The sequence below is a fragment of the Rhinoderma darwinii genome, chromosome 6 (assembly GCF_050947455.1).
Source record: "Rhinoderma darwinii isolate aRhiDar2 chromosome 6, aRhiDar2.hap1, whole genome shotgun sequence".
In the NCBI taxonomy this organism is placed as follows: Eukaryota; Metazoa; Chordata; class Amphibia; order Anura; family Rhinodermatidae; genus Rhinoderma; species Rhinoderma darwinii.
Genome location: NC_134692.1, coordinates 146,371,872 through 146,390,043, shown reverse-complemented (window position 1 = coordinate 146,390,043; position 18,172 = coordinate 146,371,872). Strand labels below are relative to the sequence as shown.

Genomic DNA, 18,172 nt, shown 5'->3' with positions numbered 1-18,172 from the left:
CATCTATCTATCTATCTATCTATCTATCTATCTATCTATCTATCTATCTATCTATCTATCTATCTATCTATCTATCTATCTATCTATCTCATATCTATCTATCTATCTATCTATCTATCTATCTATCTATCTATCTATCTATCTATCTATCTATCTATCTATCTATCTATCTATCTATCTATCATCTATCTATCTATCTATCTATCTATCTATCTATCTATCTATCTATCTATCTATCTATCTATCTATCTATCTATCTATCTATCTCATATCTATCTATCTATCTATCTATCTATCTATCTATCTATCTATCTATCTATCTATCTATCTATCTATCTATCTATCTATCTATCTATCCATCCATCCATCCATCCATCCATCCATCCATCCATCCATCCATCCATCCATCCATCCATCCATCCATCCATCCATCTCCATCCATCTATCTATCTATCTATCTATCTATCTATCTATCTATCTATCTATCATCTAGTGTTTTGGTAAATGTTGATGGATAATATTTGCCAGTAATTGTATTTTTACCTCCTATCAGATGATGAATATGTGACTGCAGACTCCAGTATGTCAGGTCTGTGCACAATCTTGGCCCCTGGTGATTATATATTGGCACCTAATCGCTGTGAATCTTCTGTTTCAGTCTCACGTTCTGCTCTTTTCTCTTGTACTTTGCAGATGATTGGACTTCTGTGATGTGGAAGAACCGATCATCATCCAGCTTGTGGGTGAGATATATTATTCTGTATATGAGATGAGGTTGGACAGTGCCCGGCGGAGGGTAAGACGCTGGTGCTGTATAATGTTTCCCGGGTCCATTGTGGCCCCCACTGCTCAGGATTCACCAATGTCGTGCCCTTGATCACGCATCGCACAGATCGCTGCGTCTCCTGCCCACACTCACATAGAGCGTGGAGCGTGACATTTACAGCAGTGCGGGCCAGAATATTTTTCTTTATTGTGGATTATTTTTCTACATGAGTAACTGTTAAAGACGATATTTATAAAGCTTCGGTGCTGGGAAATGTAAGAATTACCTGTGGTTTTCACTCTACGAAATTGTAACAGTTTTGTGGTTTATAAAAAGTAATTAATAATATTTCTCCAAGTGATAATAAACAGGTGACATTATGGCTACCACTGAGAATAAGCAAGTGGCTACATTGCCCTGGCAATAATAATTATCAACACCATTGCTCATGGTGGTAATTAGTCAGTGACATCATTGCTCAAGGCGGTAATTAGTGAGTGACATCATTGCTCATGGTGGTAATTAGTGAGTGACATCATTGCTCAAGGCGGTAATTAGTGAGTGACATCATTGCTCAAGGCGGTAATTAGTCAGTGACATCATTGCTCAAGGCGATAATTAGTGAGTGACATCATTGCTCATGGTGGTAGTTATTGAGTGACATCATTGCTCATGGTGGTAATTATTGAGTGACATCATTGCTCATGGCGGTAATTAGTGAGTGACATCATAGCTCAAGGTCGGTAATTAGTGAGTGACATCATTGCTCAAGGTCAGTAATTAGTGAGTGACATCATTGCTCATGTCGGTAATTAGTGAGTGACATCATTGCTCAAGGCGGTAATTAGTCAGTGACATCATAGCTCAAGGTCGGTAATTAGTGAGTGACATCATTGCTCAAGGTCAGTAATTAGTGAGTGACATCATTGCTCATGTCGGTAATTAGTGAGTGACATCATTGCTCAAGGCGGTAATTAGTCAGTGACATCATAGCTCAAGGTCGGTAATTAGTGAATGACATCATTGCCCAAGGTCTGTAATTAGTGAGTTACATCATTGCTCATGGCTGTAATTAGTGAGTGACATCATTGCTCATGGCTGTAATTAGTGAGTGACATCATTGCTCATGGTGGTAATTAGTCAGTGACATCATTGCTCATGGCGGTAATTATTGAGCGACACCATTGCTCATGGTGGTAATTAGTGAGTGACATCATTGCTCATGGTGGTAATTATTGAGTGACATTGCTCATGGTGGTAATTAATGAGTGACATCATTGCTCATGGTGGTAATTATTGAGTGACATCATTGCTCATGGTGGTAATTATTGAGTGACATCATTGCTCATGGTGGTAATTATTGAGTGACATCATTGCTCATGGCGGTAATTAGTGAGTGACATCATTGCTTATGGTGGTAATTGTTGAGTGACATCATTGCTCAAGGCGGTAATTAGTGAGTGACATCATTGCTCAAGGCGGTAATTAGTCAGTGACATCATAGCTCAAGGTCGGTAATTAGTGAGTGACAAAATTGCTCAAGGTCAGTAATTAGTGAGTGACATCATTGCTCATGTCGGTAATTAGTGAGTGACATCATTGCTCAAGGCGGTAATTAGTCAGTGACATCATAGCTCAAGGTCGGTAATTAGTGAATGACATCATTGCCCAAGGTCTGTAATTAGTGAGTTACATCATTGCTCATGGCTGTAATTAGTGAGTGACATCATTGCTCATGGCTGTAATTAGTGAGTGACATCATTGCTCATGGTGGTAATTATTGAGCGACACCATTGCTCATGGTGGTAATTAGTGAGTGACATCATTGCTCATGGCGGTAATTATTGTGTGACATCAGTGCTCAAGGCAGTAATTAGTGAGTGACATCATTGCTCATGGTGGTAATTATTGAGTGACATTGCTCATGGTGGTAATTAGTGAGTGACATCATTGCTCATGGCGGTAATTATTGAGCGACACCATTGCTCATGGTGGTAATTAGTGAGTGACATCATTGCTCATGGCGGTAATTATTGTGTGACATCATTGCTCATGGCGGTAATTAGTGAGTGACATCATTGCTTATGGTGGTAATTATTGAGTGACATTGCTCATGGTGGTAATTAGTGAGTGACATCATTGCTCATGGTGGTAATTATTGAGTGACATCATTGCTCATGGTGGTAATTATTGAGTGACATCATTGCTCATGGTGGTAATTATTGAGTGACATCATTGCTCATGGCGGTAATTAGTGAGTGACATCATTGCTTATGGTGGTAATTGTTGAGTGACATCATTGCTCATGGTGGTAATTAGTGAGTGACATCATTGCTCATGGCGGTAATTATTGTGTGACATCATTGCTCAAGGCAGTAATTAGTAAGTGACATCATTGCTCATGGTGGTAATTATTGAGTGACATCATTGCTCATGGTGGCAATTAGTGAGTGACATCATTGCTCATGGTGGTAATTAGCGAGGGACATCATTGCTCATGGCGGTAATTAGTGAGTGACATCATTGCTCATGGTGGTAATTAGTGAGTGACATCATTGCTCATGGTGGTAATTAGCGAGTGACATCATTGCTCATGGCGGTAATTAGTGAATGACATCATTGCTCATGGTGGTAATTAGCGAGTGACATCATTGCTCATGGCGGTAATTAGTGAGTGACATCATTGCTCATGGTGGTAATTAGCGAGTGACATCATTGCTCATGGTGGTAATTAGTGAGTGACATCATTGCTCATGGTGGTAATTAGTGAATGACATCATTGCTCATGGTGGTAATTAGTGAATGACATCATTGCTCATGGTGGTAATTAGTGAGTGACATCATTGCTCAAGGCGGTAATTAGTGAGTGACATCATTGCTCAAGGCGGTAATTATTGAGTGACATCATTGCTCATGGTGGTAATTAGCGAGTGACATCATTGCTCATGGCGGTAATTAGTGAATGACATCATTGCTCATGGTGGTAATTAGCGAGTGACATCATTGCTCATGGCGGTAATTAGTGAGTGACATCATTGCTCATGGTGGTAATTAGCGAGTGACATCATTGCTCATGGTGGTAATTAGTGAGTGACATCATTGCTCATGGTGGTAATTAGTGAGTGACATCATTGCTCATGGCGGTAATTAGTGAATGACATCATTGCTCATGGTGGTAATTAGTGAGTGACATCATTGCTCATGGTGGTAATTAGTCAGTGACATCATTGCTCAAGGCGGTAATTAGTTAGTGACATCATTGCTCATGGCGGTAATTATTGAGTGACATCATTGCTCATGGTGGTAATTAGTGAGTGACATCATTGCTCAAGGCGGTAATTAGTGAGTGACATCATTGCTCAAGGCGGTAATTATTGAGTGACATCATTGCTCATGGTGGTAATTAGTGAGTGACATCATTGCTCAAGGCGGTAATTATTGAGTGACATCATTGCTCATGGTGGTAATTAGTTAGTGACATCATTGCTCATGGCGGTAATTATTGAGTGACATCATTGCTCATGGTGGTAATTAGTGAGTGACATCATTGCTCAAGGCGGTAATTAGTCAGTGACATCATTGCTCATGGCGGTAATTATTGAGTGACATCATTGCTCATGGTGGTAATTAGTGAGTGACATCATTGCTCATGGTGGTAATTAGCGAGTGACATCATTTCTCGAGGCGGAAATTATTGAGTGACATCATTGCTCAAGGCGGTAATTAGTCAGTGACATCATTGCTCATGGCGGTAATTATTGAGTGACATCATTGCTCATGGCGGTAATTAGCGAGTGACATCATTTCTCGAGGCGGAAATTATTGAGTGACATCATTGCAGTCTGGACCTGCTGATTTCATAGATTTGCACGTTTTCGTCTTCCGATATTGTAAGTTGCTTCGGTTCTTCTGCTGAGTGATGATTTGTCCTCTAGTTCTATCTACTATTGTCTATTTCTTTTTAATCTCAGGTTGTGACAAAGTCTTCGTATTCATTTGACTGGATTAATGACGTTCTAAAGTCAAATATCTTTGATGAGTATAAAAGTGACGGAGAAGCTACTAAGTTTGAAATTCACGGTGGCGCCTCGTTCAAGAATCGCGTTTCCTCCGGATCCTGCGTCATGTTTTGTTTGGAATATGATAAATGGGATTCGCACTCCATGGAAGAGGTGGAGAGTTTGTCTTCTTATTATGGTGAGCGAGCTGTTGTGTGTGGACGTCTGTATTCATATCTGACTACTAAGGTTACACATTGCATCAAAATTTCGATACTATGCAATACTGCGCCCCCGCAGACGTGCCATATTTGGAACTCATGGATTTCAGTACCAAGCTGTACGGCCGGACAGTTTAATATTGTAATATATGAATTTAGTTACTAGCACTGCAGGGAACATGGCGCCCTCATCACAACACCCTCCTTGTTTACAGTGCTGGCGGCGCCGTCGCTCATCAGAGCAGCACGGATCGCATCACATCATGCTGATCGCATCCACTCTAACGGCGGAGATGAGAGAAACTGCTGATCTCTGCAGTTAACACCTTGAATGGCGCGATCACATCTGATTACGGCATTCAAACGGAAAATGAGAAGTGGGGTTCCCTGTGATGCGATCGGTGGACCTTCCTTATATGGACAGACAGCCATTGAAGGACCCCAGCATTGTCTGACCAGATTCCCTGTTGTTAGGGCGTACTGAGGGATCAACTGCCTGTGTGCTATCAGTATATAGATATATGCCAGTACATTCAAGTTAAAGAATACAAATCAGAGATATAAAAATAAAAATTTATAATATTAAATTAAAAAAAATCTATAAAAATGCCAATTTTTTACAATAAATAAACGTTATTAAACTATAAGTCCCAAAACATAAAATCTACACATATTGAATATAATAACGACCGTCACAACCTGTACAATAAATTAATTGCTGCATTTCTGGTGATCTGTAAAAAAAAAAAAAATGCTTTGTTTTCTGTTTTTTTGCCAAATTAAAAATGTATATAAATTAAACTATAAAGTAAATGTACCAAAACATGTCCCCTACATAAAGTACAACTCGCCCCGCAAAAAACGAAGCCTCATACAGCTGCGTCAAACAAAAAAGTGAAATTAGTGATCAAAGTCAAAATGAACCAAGTCCTTAGGGGTTAACCCCAATGTTACCATTATGTGAGGGAAATGATGGGGTCACTGATTAATGTGAGGCACGAGGTGTTATGAATTTAAAACCCCCATATGCCTCACATTATTAATAATTAACCCCATCTTGTACCTCACACATTAACCCAATGTTGCCCATTATGACTGTGAGGTACATGAAGGGGTTAATCACTATGGAGGTACTAAATTCATAACACCTCGTGCCTCACATCAGAAAATGGAAGGACTTTATATTTTTGTGGGGTTTTTATTGTTGGCAATGTATCTTTTTGGTATTGAGAATCGCAATTTTACACAAAGCATCGATATCGAAGTCTAAGCTCTGGTATCGTGAGAACCCGACCGGCTACAAGTGTAAGCAGTGATATATAGTCCATGTGTCTGGCCGCTCAGTCAGCAGAAGTTGCTGTAATTTTATATATACCCCTCACAGGAATATATTTCTACAGTACAGGACATTCCCCGATAGCCGAGTTTACACCTGAGTGGGATCGTTCCTTAATGTCGCCTTGTTCTCCTTTACATCCAGCACTGAAGAACGTTGTAATTCTGCTGAGTGAAGGGGCCGCAGAGGAGCCGCTGTCCGGGCAGATGAAGGATCAGTGCACATTTCCAATTCTAAACTTCTCAAAAGACCAAGTGACCTGGTACAAGAACCACCTGACGTTCTACAGCAGGAAGATGGGGGATATGAGGGACCATGTAGGAGGTAGCGTGATGTCATCAGTTGTTACAATCAGGTCCCTCCACATGGTCCAGACACCTACACATTATGACCCAACCTAATCTCCATTTTCTGTATTTGTGTTCCCAGGTTCAGCTCCCTGGAAGGTAAGAGACCGCGCTGTACAATGCTGCTAAATGGAGAGACAGAAGGGAACTGAGTGATGTCATCAGATGAGGTGTCCAGGGGAACGAAGGGAATATTTAGTAAGAAGGAAGAACGTCCCCCCTTCGGTTCTGTAGATGATATTCGAAGTATGATCAGCTTGTGTCCATGTGTAGTAGAGCAACGACTGTGTAGAAATGACTTGTAGAAAGTTTTACTCTATACATCTGAGATAGGACAGCGGACAGTATACGCCATGGACAATGTTACCCCCATTCCACAGGTTTGTAACAAATAAGATCTCACTCCAACCTAAACAATGGTGGTCAGATACAAGGAGAACGGGCAAACAATGGTGGTCAGATACAAGGAGAACGTGCAAACAATGGTGGTCAGATACAAGGAGAACGTGCAAACAATGGTGGTCAGATACAAGGAGAACGTGCAAACAATGGTGGTCAGATACAAGGAGAATGTGCAAACAATGGTGGTTAGATACAAGGAGAATGGGCAAACAATGGTGGTTAGATACAAGGAGAATGGGCAAACAATGGTGGTTAGATACAAGGAGAACGTGCTAACAATGATGGTGTAATGGCAGGAAGGAGGTGAAGGGAAAGTGAGCCCTAATCTACCCACCGCCCTGTCCCTGCCTACTTGCAACGACCCGCCCTAGGCGACGGGGTACAACTGGGCGGCGGTCCCTACGCTGTCTAAGTGCACGGGAGAACAAACAGGGAACACGCAAGGGAAGGGGCAGTAGCCCACGGAACGCCGCGAGGAAACAGAGCGGTGAATGAGTAGTCAGGACCAGGATGAAGTGGAGTATACCAACGTGAGCACAGAGAAGGAAGCAAGCCAGGGGCAAAGCGAAGCAGGTTAAGCGGAACTGCAGCAAGGCAGAAGCACGGCAGAAGCAGGCTGGAGCAAGGCAGCAGTGGGGCCAGGAATCCAAGAAGAATAACAAGCACTGAGGAAGAGAACACGGCAGGTAATAATGGACAGGGGGCGGAGCTAACTCCAACTGACCAGGCCGCGATAGGCTCTCCCACTCCTGAGCCTGCCACCCTGGTTGGTGGGAGCCGGTGTCAGTCTAAGAGGTCTGGCCTCAGGTGTGGATTGATTAATCCCAGGAGTATACCTAGACGTAGTACCTGGCAGATCCCTAACAGATGGTTAGATGCAAGGAGAACATGCAAACAATGGTGGTCAGATACAATGAGAACGTGCAAACAATGGTGGTCAGATACAAGGAGAACAGGCAAAAATGGTGGTTAGATACAAGGAGAACGTGTAAACAATGGTGGTTAGATACAAGGGGAACGCGCAAACAATGGTGGTTAGATACAAGGAGAACTTGTAAACAATGGTGGTTAGATACAAGGAGAACTTGTAAACAATGGTGGTCAGATACATTGTGGATATAATGCACACGCTCCACGATTGACAAGTCCATATTAATGGCATAAACATAACCCTGAGTCTACGAGAGGCTTAAAGGGCCAGTGGCCATTCTGCTTCATCATCATATAACGGACAGTTCTGCCGCTTTCTCATAAACTCTCAAGTTTTCACCATTTTCAAGATCTGCTTTACATTCAGATGCTGGAAAACCGTCCTGACCTAGTCCTGCTCACACAAGACATATGTGCCCTCCTACACTGACGAACACAACAGCTGTACGAGCAGGAGTTGGTTTGAACAGTTTAATGATTTCCATTCACTGACAGCTTCCAGAGGTCTTGAAAATGGTTAGAAATGGAAGCACAAAGTACTTTTTATAGGATTTATCCTCTTTAGGAAAACTCTTTAGTTTTCCTTGTAGGGTACGTCTTCATAATAAGGGGCTACCCTGGTGGAAACCTCCCATTTTTAGCCATTCCCCAGATCTTCTCCAGACATTGTTCTCATGGAGTCGGTTTAACCCTCCAAAAATCCCCGTCCATGTAGATAAGAGTTCTTTGTGGCGCTCTTCCTCCACCTTTCTCAATGATCTTTATGGTTTTCTCAGGGTCATAAGGTTGGAATCTTTTCAAGGTCGTCGGAGAGTGAGTTTAAATGGCTGAGGATCCAGCTGGAATCTGGATATTTCCGTCATGTCATCGAGAACGTCCGGCCTTGTTTTATTTCCAACAGCGGTTTCCAACAGTTCATGACTAATGTCTCTAACTGTTCATTTGGAATCTTGTATCACACCAAAAACCGAGGGAGGATCAATATCACAGATGTCACCGATTCCCTGTATGACGAGGAGCTGGAGTACATGTCCGGGATGCTGGGTGAGACACAATGTGCAATCCACGGGTTTCAGAAGGGTCCTGGCGGGTGTTCGGGTCTTCAGTGTCTGCTCTTTGACTAGGGGTTGGATTTTTCAGTGTTTGTAGTTTGAGTCTTCATCAGGCTCCGTTCACACATAGTGGAAAATCCACCAAAAAGCTGCAACCAGTCCCCCTCACTAGCTGCATGTTACACGTGGGGATTTTGCTGCGGAATGTTACAGATTTCACCCCTGTCATTGAATGGAGTGAAGTCTGCGCTAAAGACGCTGCAGAAATTGACGTTACGGATTTTTTAAATCAAAATCTATTTCCGCACACACACACTACCGTTCAAAAGTTTGGGGTCACCCAGACAATGTTGTGTTTTCCATGAAAACTCACACTTATATTTATCAAATGAGTTGCAAAATGACTAGAAAATATAGTCAAGACATTGACAAGGTTAGAAATAATGATTTTCTCCTTCAGACTTTGCTTTCGTCGCTCCATTTGCAGCAATTCCAGCATTGCAGACCTTTGGCATTCGAGCTGTTAATTTGCTGAGGTCATCGGGAGACATTTCCCCCGATGCTTCCAGAAGCCCCTCCCACAAGTTGGATTGGCTTGATGGGCACTTCTTGCGTACCATACGGTCAAGCTCCTCCCACAACAGCTCTATGGGGGTGAGATCTGGTGACTGCGCTGGCCACTCCATTACAGATAGAATACTGGCTGCCTGCTTCTTCCCTAAATAGTTCTTGCATCATTTGGAGGTGCTTTGGGTCATTGTCCTGTTGTAGGATGAAATTGGCTCCAATCAAGCGCTGTCCACAGGGTATGGCATGGCGTTGCGGAGTGATAGCCTTCCTTATTCACAATCCCTTTTACCTTGTACAAATCTCCCCCTTTACCCCAGACCATCACATGACCTCCACCATGCTTGACAGATGGCGTCCGGCGCTCTTCCAGCATCTTTTCAGTTGTTCTGCGTCTCACAAATGTTCTTCTGTGTGATCCAAACACTTCAAACTTCCATTCGTCTGTCCATAACACTTTTTTCCAATCTTCCTCTGTCCAATGTCTGAGCTTTTGCCCATATGAATCTTTTCCTTTTATTAGCTAGTCTCAGATATGGGTTTTTCTTTGCCACTCTGCCCTGAAGGCCGGCATCCCGGAGTCGCCTCTTCACTGTAGACGTTGACACTGGCGTTTTGCGGGTACTATTTAATGAAGCTGCCAGTTGAGGACCTGTGAGGCGTCTATTTCTCACACTAGAGACTCTAATGTACTTGTCTTGTTGCTCAGTTGTGCAGCGGTGCCTCCCACTTCTCTTTCTACTCTGGTTAGAGCCTGTGTGTGCTGTCCTCTGAAGGGAGTAGTACACACCGTTGTAGGAAATCTTCAGTTTCTTGGCAATTTCTGGCATGGAATAGCCTTCATTTCTAAGAACAAGAATAGACTGTCGAGTTTCACATGAAAGCTCTCTTTTTCTAGCCATATTGAGAGTTTAATCGAACCCACAAATGTAATGCTCCAGATTCTCAACTAGCTCAAAGGAAGGTCAGTTTTATAGCTCCTCTAAACAGCAAAACTGTTTACAGCGGTGCTAACATAATTGCACAAGGGTTTTCAAGTGTTTTCTAATCATCCATTAGCCTTCTAACACAGCTAGCAAACACAATGTAGCATTAGAACACTGGAGTGATGGTTGATGGAAATGGGCCTCTATACACCTATGTAGATATTGCATTAAACACCAGACGTTTGCAGCTAGAATAGTCATTTATCACATTAACAATGTATAGAGTGGATTTCTGATTAATGTCATGTGATCTTCATTGCAAAAAACTGGGCTTTTCTTTCAAAAATAAGGAAATTTCTAAATGACCCTAAACTTTTGAACGGTAGTGTATATTTCCGGCGTGTGAATGAGATGTGTTTTATTTGTTTTGTTTTTTTAACAATGCTACAACTAAATTTATACGTGACCTTCTAGAGGGAGTTTTTGGACTGCAGAATAAGGGTATGTTCACACGAGGGCGTCCGTTACGGCTGAAATTACGGGGATGTTTCAGCCTGAAAACATCCCCGTAATTTCAGCCGTACCGACATGTGCAGGCGCTTGAACGCCGCGTCAATTACGGCCGTAATTAGCGCTGCTATTCATTGGAGTCAATGAATAGCGGCTCCAATTACGGCCAAAGAAGTGACAGGTCACTTCTTCTACGCGGGCGTCTATTTACGCGCCGTCATTTGACAGCGGCGCGTAAATATACGCCTCGTGTGAACAGACAAACGTCTGCCCATTGCTTTCAATGGGCAGATGTTTGTCAGCGCTATTGAGGCGCTATTTTCGGGCGTAATTCGGGGCAAAAACGCCCGATTTACGTCCGTAAATAGGCCGTGTGAACATACCCTTAGACGTGAATCTTTTTCATGACTTTAGATAAGAATGTGATGGTGGTGGTGGATGATCTGCAGAACGCCGACGAGGAGGAGAAATCACGGCTCCTCCGCAGCCAGCCCAGTATTAAGGAGAAGGCTAAAGACTTGTTCCTGTTCACTACAGACGAGAAAAAGTATTTAGAGCCCCTGGTGAAGATGAGAAATGTCATACACGGAGGTAAGACCATAACTGATGATGGTTACAGCAGATGCTCCGTGATTATGGGCATGGCGGCCGCGGACGGTCACCCACATGTGAGGCCCATGCTCCCATTATAAACTATAGGAACACGGTCCATAAAATAAAATAATAGGACATTTCCTATTTTTTAGGGGTCATTTCTAGGGCCCGGACACCTTCTGGTAAATATATATGGGAAGGTGTCCGTGCGCCATAGAAATGAATGTTTCCGCTTCTTGTTCCTCAATTATGGGTCCGTAATTGCGGATCATTACTCCGGTCATGTGCAGGGGCCACTGATTCTTAACTGAGATTGTATAAAGTAGTGACTTGAATCGCTGCGTTCCTGGGGGACTTTGCAGCTCGGCCAGAATTGTTTTCTTATCTTTTGCATCCAGAAGTTGATCTATAATTTACAGAGGATTTTACGATCTTTGGCACCTACTAAATAATCAACAGGAAAGGTCACAAATAAGATGAGGCTATAAACCTGCGCCCGACTTCTCCGCGTATCGTCCCCGTCTTCCATCCACGCAGCAACAACCAAATAACATTTACAATGTTGGGTAAAACCAATGTCCATCAACTTCAGCAGGGGGGACGGAGGATGGGGGACGGGGGACGGAGGATGGGGGACGGGGGACGGAGGACGGAGGACGGGGGACGGGGGATGGAGGACGAAGGACGGAGGACGGGGGACGGGGGACGGAGGACGGAGGACGAAGGACGGGGGACGGAGGACGGGGGACGGGGGACGGGGAACGGGGGACGGAGGACGGGGGACGGGGGACGGAGGACGGGGGACGGAGGACGGGGAACGGGGGACGGAGGACGGGGGACGGAGGACGGGGGACGGGGGACGGAGGATGGGGGACGGAGGATGGGGGACGGGGGACGGAGGACGGAGGACGGGGGACGGGGGATGGAGGACGAAGGACGGAGGACGGGGGACGGAGGACGGGGGACGGAGGACGAAGGACGGGGGACGGAGGACGGGGGACGGGGAACGGGGGACGGAGGACGGGGGACGGGGGACGGAGGACGGGGGACGGAGGACGGGGAACGGGGGACGGAGGACGGGGGACGGAGGACGGGGGACGGGGAACGGGGGACGGAGGACGGGGGACGGGGGACGGAGGACGGGGGACGGAGGACGGGGAACGGGGGACGGAGGACGGGGGACGGAGGACGGGGGACGGGGAACGGGGGACGGAGGACGGGGGACGGAGGACGGGGAACGGGGGACGGAGAACAGGGAACGGAGGACGGGGGACGGAGGACGGGAAGATTTTTGCCCCATTGAAATACAAATTTATTTCCCGACCCGAGTGGCGATCAGACTATCGCTGCAGTTACACAAGGTTTCTACACATTTACATAAGTCTTGTATGTTGTGGAGGCAGAAAATGGCGCACACATGTGGCAGATTTGAGCACTCAGAGAAATTTGCCTACAATTTACAAAGTTCTTCCATTTTTAAAATATTAAATTTGTCACGTTTTTAGGCCGGGCCGAAAAAAAACCAAACACTAACATGTACTGGTGTATACAGGCAGACCTCCCATTCACTGACATGTACTGGTGTATACAGGCAGACCTCCCATTCACTGACATGTACTGGTGTATACAGGCAGAGCTTCCATTCACTGACATGTACTGGTGTATACAGGCAGAGCTTCCATTCACTGACATGTACTGGTGTATACACACAGACCTCCCATTCACTGACATGTACTGGTGTATACAGGCAGAGCTTCCATTCACTGACATGTACTGGTGTATACAGGCAGAGCTTCCATTCACTGACATGTACTGGTGTATACAGGCAGAGCTTCCATTCACTGACATGTACTGGTGTATACAGGCAGAGCTTCCATTCACTGACATGTACTGGTGTATACACACAGGCCTTCCAATCACTGACATGTACTGGTATATATATACAGTGCTTCCATTCACTGACATGTACTGGTGTATACACACAGGGTTTCCATTCATTGACATGTACTAGTACATACACATAGAGCTTCCATTCACTGACATGTACTGGTGTATGCATGCAGAGCTTCCATTCACTGACATGTACTGGTGTATACACACAGGCCTTCCAATCACTGACATGTACTGGTATATATATACAGTGCTTCCATTCACTGACATGTACTGGTGTATACACACAGGGTTTCCATTCATTGACATGTACTAGTACATACACATAGAGCTTCCATTCACTGACATGTACTGGTGTATGCATGCAGAGCTTCCATTCACTGACATGTACTGGTGTATACACACAGACCTCCCATTCACTGATATGTACTGGTGTATACAGGCAGAGCTTCCAATCACTGACATGTACTGGTGTATACAGGCAGAGCTTCCATTCACTGACATGTATGTACTGGTGTATGCAGGCAGAGCTTCCAATCACTGACATGTACTGGTGTATACACACAGGGCTTCCATTCACTGACATGTACTAGTACATACACGTAGAGCTTCTATTCACTGACATGTAGTGGTCGTATACGCAGAGAGCGACAGAAACACCTGAGCTCTATTATATTATATATTATAAATGTTCACATATTTTTGTTTTCTAATTTTTCCTCCATTCACTTATTATTGTACTTGTTATTATTCTTGTACTTGTTATTATTATTATTGTACTTGTAGTTATTATTGTACTTGTAGTTATTATTATTATACTTGTAGTTATTATTATTGTACTTGTAGTTATTATTGTACTTGTAGTTATTATTGTACTTGTAGTTATCATTGGACTTGTAGTTATTATTATTGTACTTGTAGTTATTATTATTATACTTGTTATTATTATTGTACTTGTAGTTATTATTATACTTGTTATTATTATTGTACTTGTAGTTATTATTATTGTACTTGTAGTTATTATACTTGTAGTTATTATTATTGTACTTGTAGTTATTATTATTGTACTTGTAGTTATTATTATTGTACTTGTAGTTATTATTATTGTACTTGTAGTTATTATTATTGTACTTGTAGTTATTATTGTACTTGTAGTTATTATTGTACTTGTAGTTATTATTGTACTTGTAGTTATTATTATTGTACTTGTAGTTATTATTATTGTACTTGTAGTTATTATTGTACTTGTAGTTATTATTGTACTTGTAGTTATTATTATACTTGTAGTTATTATTGTACTTGTAGTTATTATTGTACTTGTAGTTATTATTGTACTTGTAGTTATTATTATTGTACTTGTTATTATTATTGTACTTGTAGTTATTATTGTACTTGTAGTTATTATTATTGTACTTGTAGTTATTATTATTGTACTTGTAGTTATTATTATACTTGTTATTATTATTATTATACTTGTAGTTATTATTATTGTACTTGTAGTTATTATTGTACTTGTTATTATTATTGTACTTGTTATTATTCTTGTACTTGTAGTTATTATTATTGTACTTGTAGTTATTATTATTGTACTTGTAGTTATTATTGTACTTGTAGTTATTATTATTGTACTTGTAGTTATTATTGTACTTGTAGTTATTATTATTGTACTTGTAGTTATTATTGTACTTGTAGTTATTATTGTACTTGTTATTATTATTGTACTTGTAGTTATTATTGTACTTGTAGTTATTATTATTGTCCTTGTAGTTATTATTATTGTACTTGTAGTTATTATTGTACTTGTTATTATTATTGTACTTGTTATTATTATTGTACTTGTAGTTATTATTATTGTACTTGTAGTTATTATTATTGTACTTGTAGTTATTATTATTATTATTATTATTGTACTTGTAGTTATTATTGTACTTGTTATTATTATTGTACTTGTAGTTATTATTATTATTGTACTTGTAGTTATTATTATTGTACTTGTAGTTATTATTGTACTTGTAGTTATTATTGTACTTGTAGTTATTATTATACTTGTAGTTATTATTATTGTACTTGTAGTTATTATTGTACTTGTATCTATTATTATTGTACTTGTAGTTATTATTATTACTTGTAGTTATTATTATTGTACTCGTAGTTATTATTGTACTTGTATTTATTATTATACTTGTTATTATTATTATACTTGTTATTATTATTATACTTGTAGTTATTATTATACTTGTTATTATTATTATTGTACTTGTAGTTATTATTATTGTACTTGTAGTTATTATTGTACTTGTATTTATTATTATTATACTTGTAGTTATTATTATACTTGTTATTATTATTGTACTTGTAGTTATTATTATTGTACTTGTAGTTATTATTATTGTACTTGTTATTATTATTGTACTTGTAGTTATTATTATTGTACTTGTAGTTATTATTGTACTTGTAGTTATTATTATTGTACTTGTAGTTATTGTTGTACTTGTAGTTATTATTGTACTTGTAGTTATTATTATTGTACTTGTAGTTATTATTGTACTTGTAGTTATTATTATACTTGTAGTTATTATTGTACTTGTAGTTATTATTATTGTACTTGTAGTTATTATTATTGTACTTGTAGTTATTATTGTACTTGTAGTTATTATTATTGTACTTGTAGTTATTATTATTGTACTTGTTATTATTATTGTACTTGTTATTATTATTGTACTTATTATTATTGTACTTGTAGTTATTATTATTGTACTTGTAGTTATTATTGTACTTGTAGTTATTATTGTACTTGTAGTTATTATTATTGTACTTGTAGTTATTATTATTGTACTTGTTATTATTATTGTACTTGTTATTATTATTGTACTTATTATTATTGTACTTGTTATTATTATTGTACTTGTAGTTATTATTGTACTTGTAGTTATTATTGTACTTGTTATTATTATTGTACTTGTAGTTATTATTGTACTTGTAGTTATTATTATTGTACTTGTAGTTATTGTTGTACTTGTAGTTATTATTGTACTTGTAGTTATTATTATTGTACTTGTAGTTATTATTGTACTTGTAGTTATTATTATACTTGTAGTTATTATTGTACTTGTAGTTATTATTATTGTACTTGTAGTTATTATTATTGTACTTGTAGTTATTATTGTACTTGTAGTTATTATTATTGTACTTGTAGTTATTATTATTGTACTTGTTATTATTATTGTACTTGTTATTATTATTGTACTTATTATTATTGTACTTGTAGTTATTATTATTGTACTTGTAGTTATTATTGTACTTGTAGTTATTATTGTACTTGTAGTTATTATTATTGTACTTGTAGTTATTGTTGTACTTGTAGTTATTATTGTACTTGTAGTTATTATTATTGTACTTGTAGTTATTATTGTACTTGTAGTTATTATTATACTTGTAGTTATTATTGTACTTGTAGTTATTATTATTGTACTTGTAGTTATTATTATTGTACTTGTAGTTATTATTGTACTTGTAGTTATTATTATTGTACTTGTAGTTATTATTATTGTACTTGTTATTATTATTGTACTTGTTATTATTATTGTACTTATTATTATTGTACTTGTTATTATTATTGTACTTGTAGTTATTATTGTACTTGTAGTTATTATTGTACTTGTTATTATTATTGTACTTGTAGTTATTATTGTACTTGTAGTTATTATTGTACTTGTAGTTATTATTGTACTTGTGTTTATTATTGTCCTTACAATATTTGCTTTTTTTCCCCAGAAAATAAATGAATTCTGTTTATAAAAATAATATTTTACCTGAAATATGGAGGGAAATGCCGGAGAACATTGGAAGAATTTACAATTTAGTTCATAATTTCAGCCATTTTGCTATTGACCCCGTTGGCCGCGCTGCTCCACGTTCTACATGTTTATTAGATGGACGATGTCGGCTTTTGGCTTCTTCTTCGCCTCGACGACCCCGTTTGGAGGTGACTGGAGCCGTCACTTGGCTCTAGGGTCTATTTCTTATGGGATGCTTCAGTAATAACCTGTTAGATCTTATTGATGATGTGTCCTGTGTACAATGATAAGAACCAGGACTATGATGACATGAAAACCCTCCGCCCAGCCCGGCATTGCCGCTCTGTTACCACATTTATATTTACAGTGATGTTTGTTTTGTTTCCTCTATTTTGTTCCTTTTTTGAAAAAACAAAAAATAAAAACCATTTGAAAATTAAAAAATTAAAGTGGACATGTACATGTTCGATATGGATGGGGGTGGGCTTCAGAATCATGTTCTCTGGTGGGAACCCCAGTCCGACGATTCCTCCCGACCCCGCGCCGTATACTGCAGCTCACCAGGGGGCGTATATCCGGTGCTGTGTACTATGGCGTCTGTGTGATCAATAAAGAAAGACGCGTCCTGATGAAACCTTCGTGCCGTCTCCATGTCCTTATCTGGTCTATTAGACTGAGAGACGTTCCAGGGCCGGGTTCACAACTACAGTTTTGTGGTGATTTTATGCTGCAGTTTTTTTGTGTAGAAAATGAACACAGACTGCGCTAACAGCGACTGAAATCCGTACAAAAAAAAAAACATGCAGCGCGTCCTGTTCCTGACATCATTTTGTGCA

The 18,172-nt window shown here is 40.1% G+C and overlaps 1 protein-coding gene across 1 annotated transcript; it reads left to right on the top strand.

Annotated features, from left to right (window-relative positions):
• Positions 1-556: 556 nt before the first annotated feature.
• On the top strand, positions 557-17,884 carry LOC142656105 (uncharacterized). The gene is made up of 8 exons (XM_075830991.1): positions 557-589; positions 694-743; positions 4,738-4,963; positions 6,466-6,645; positions 6,751-6,767; positions 8,777-9,044; positions 11,470-11,646; positions 17,314-17,884. Exons 1-8 carry the CDS (start codon positions 583-585, stop codon positions 17,322-17,324), a joined length of 936 nt encoding a protein of 311 aa, XP_075687106.1. The 5' UTR covers positions 557-582; the 3' UTR covers positions 17,325-17,884.
• Positions 17,885-18,172: the final 288 nt, after the last annotated feature.

Excerpts from the sequence above, each read along its gene's own strand:
- LOC142656105 (XM_075830991.1), top strand. Across the intron at positions 4,964-6,465 it reads GAGTTTGTCTTCTTATTATG|CACTGAAGAACGTTGTAATT; the intron begins GTGAGCGAGCTG and ends CTTTACATCCAG. Across the intron at positions 9,045-11,469 it reads GTACATGTCCGGGATGCTGG|ATAAGAATGTGATGGTGGTG; the intron begins GTGAGACACAAT and ends TCATGACTTTAG.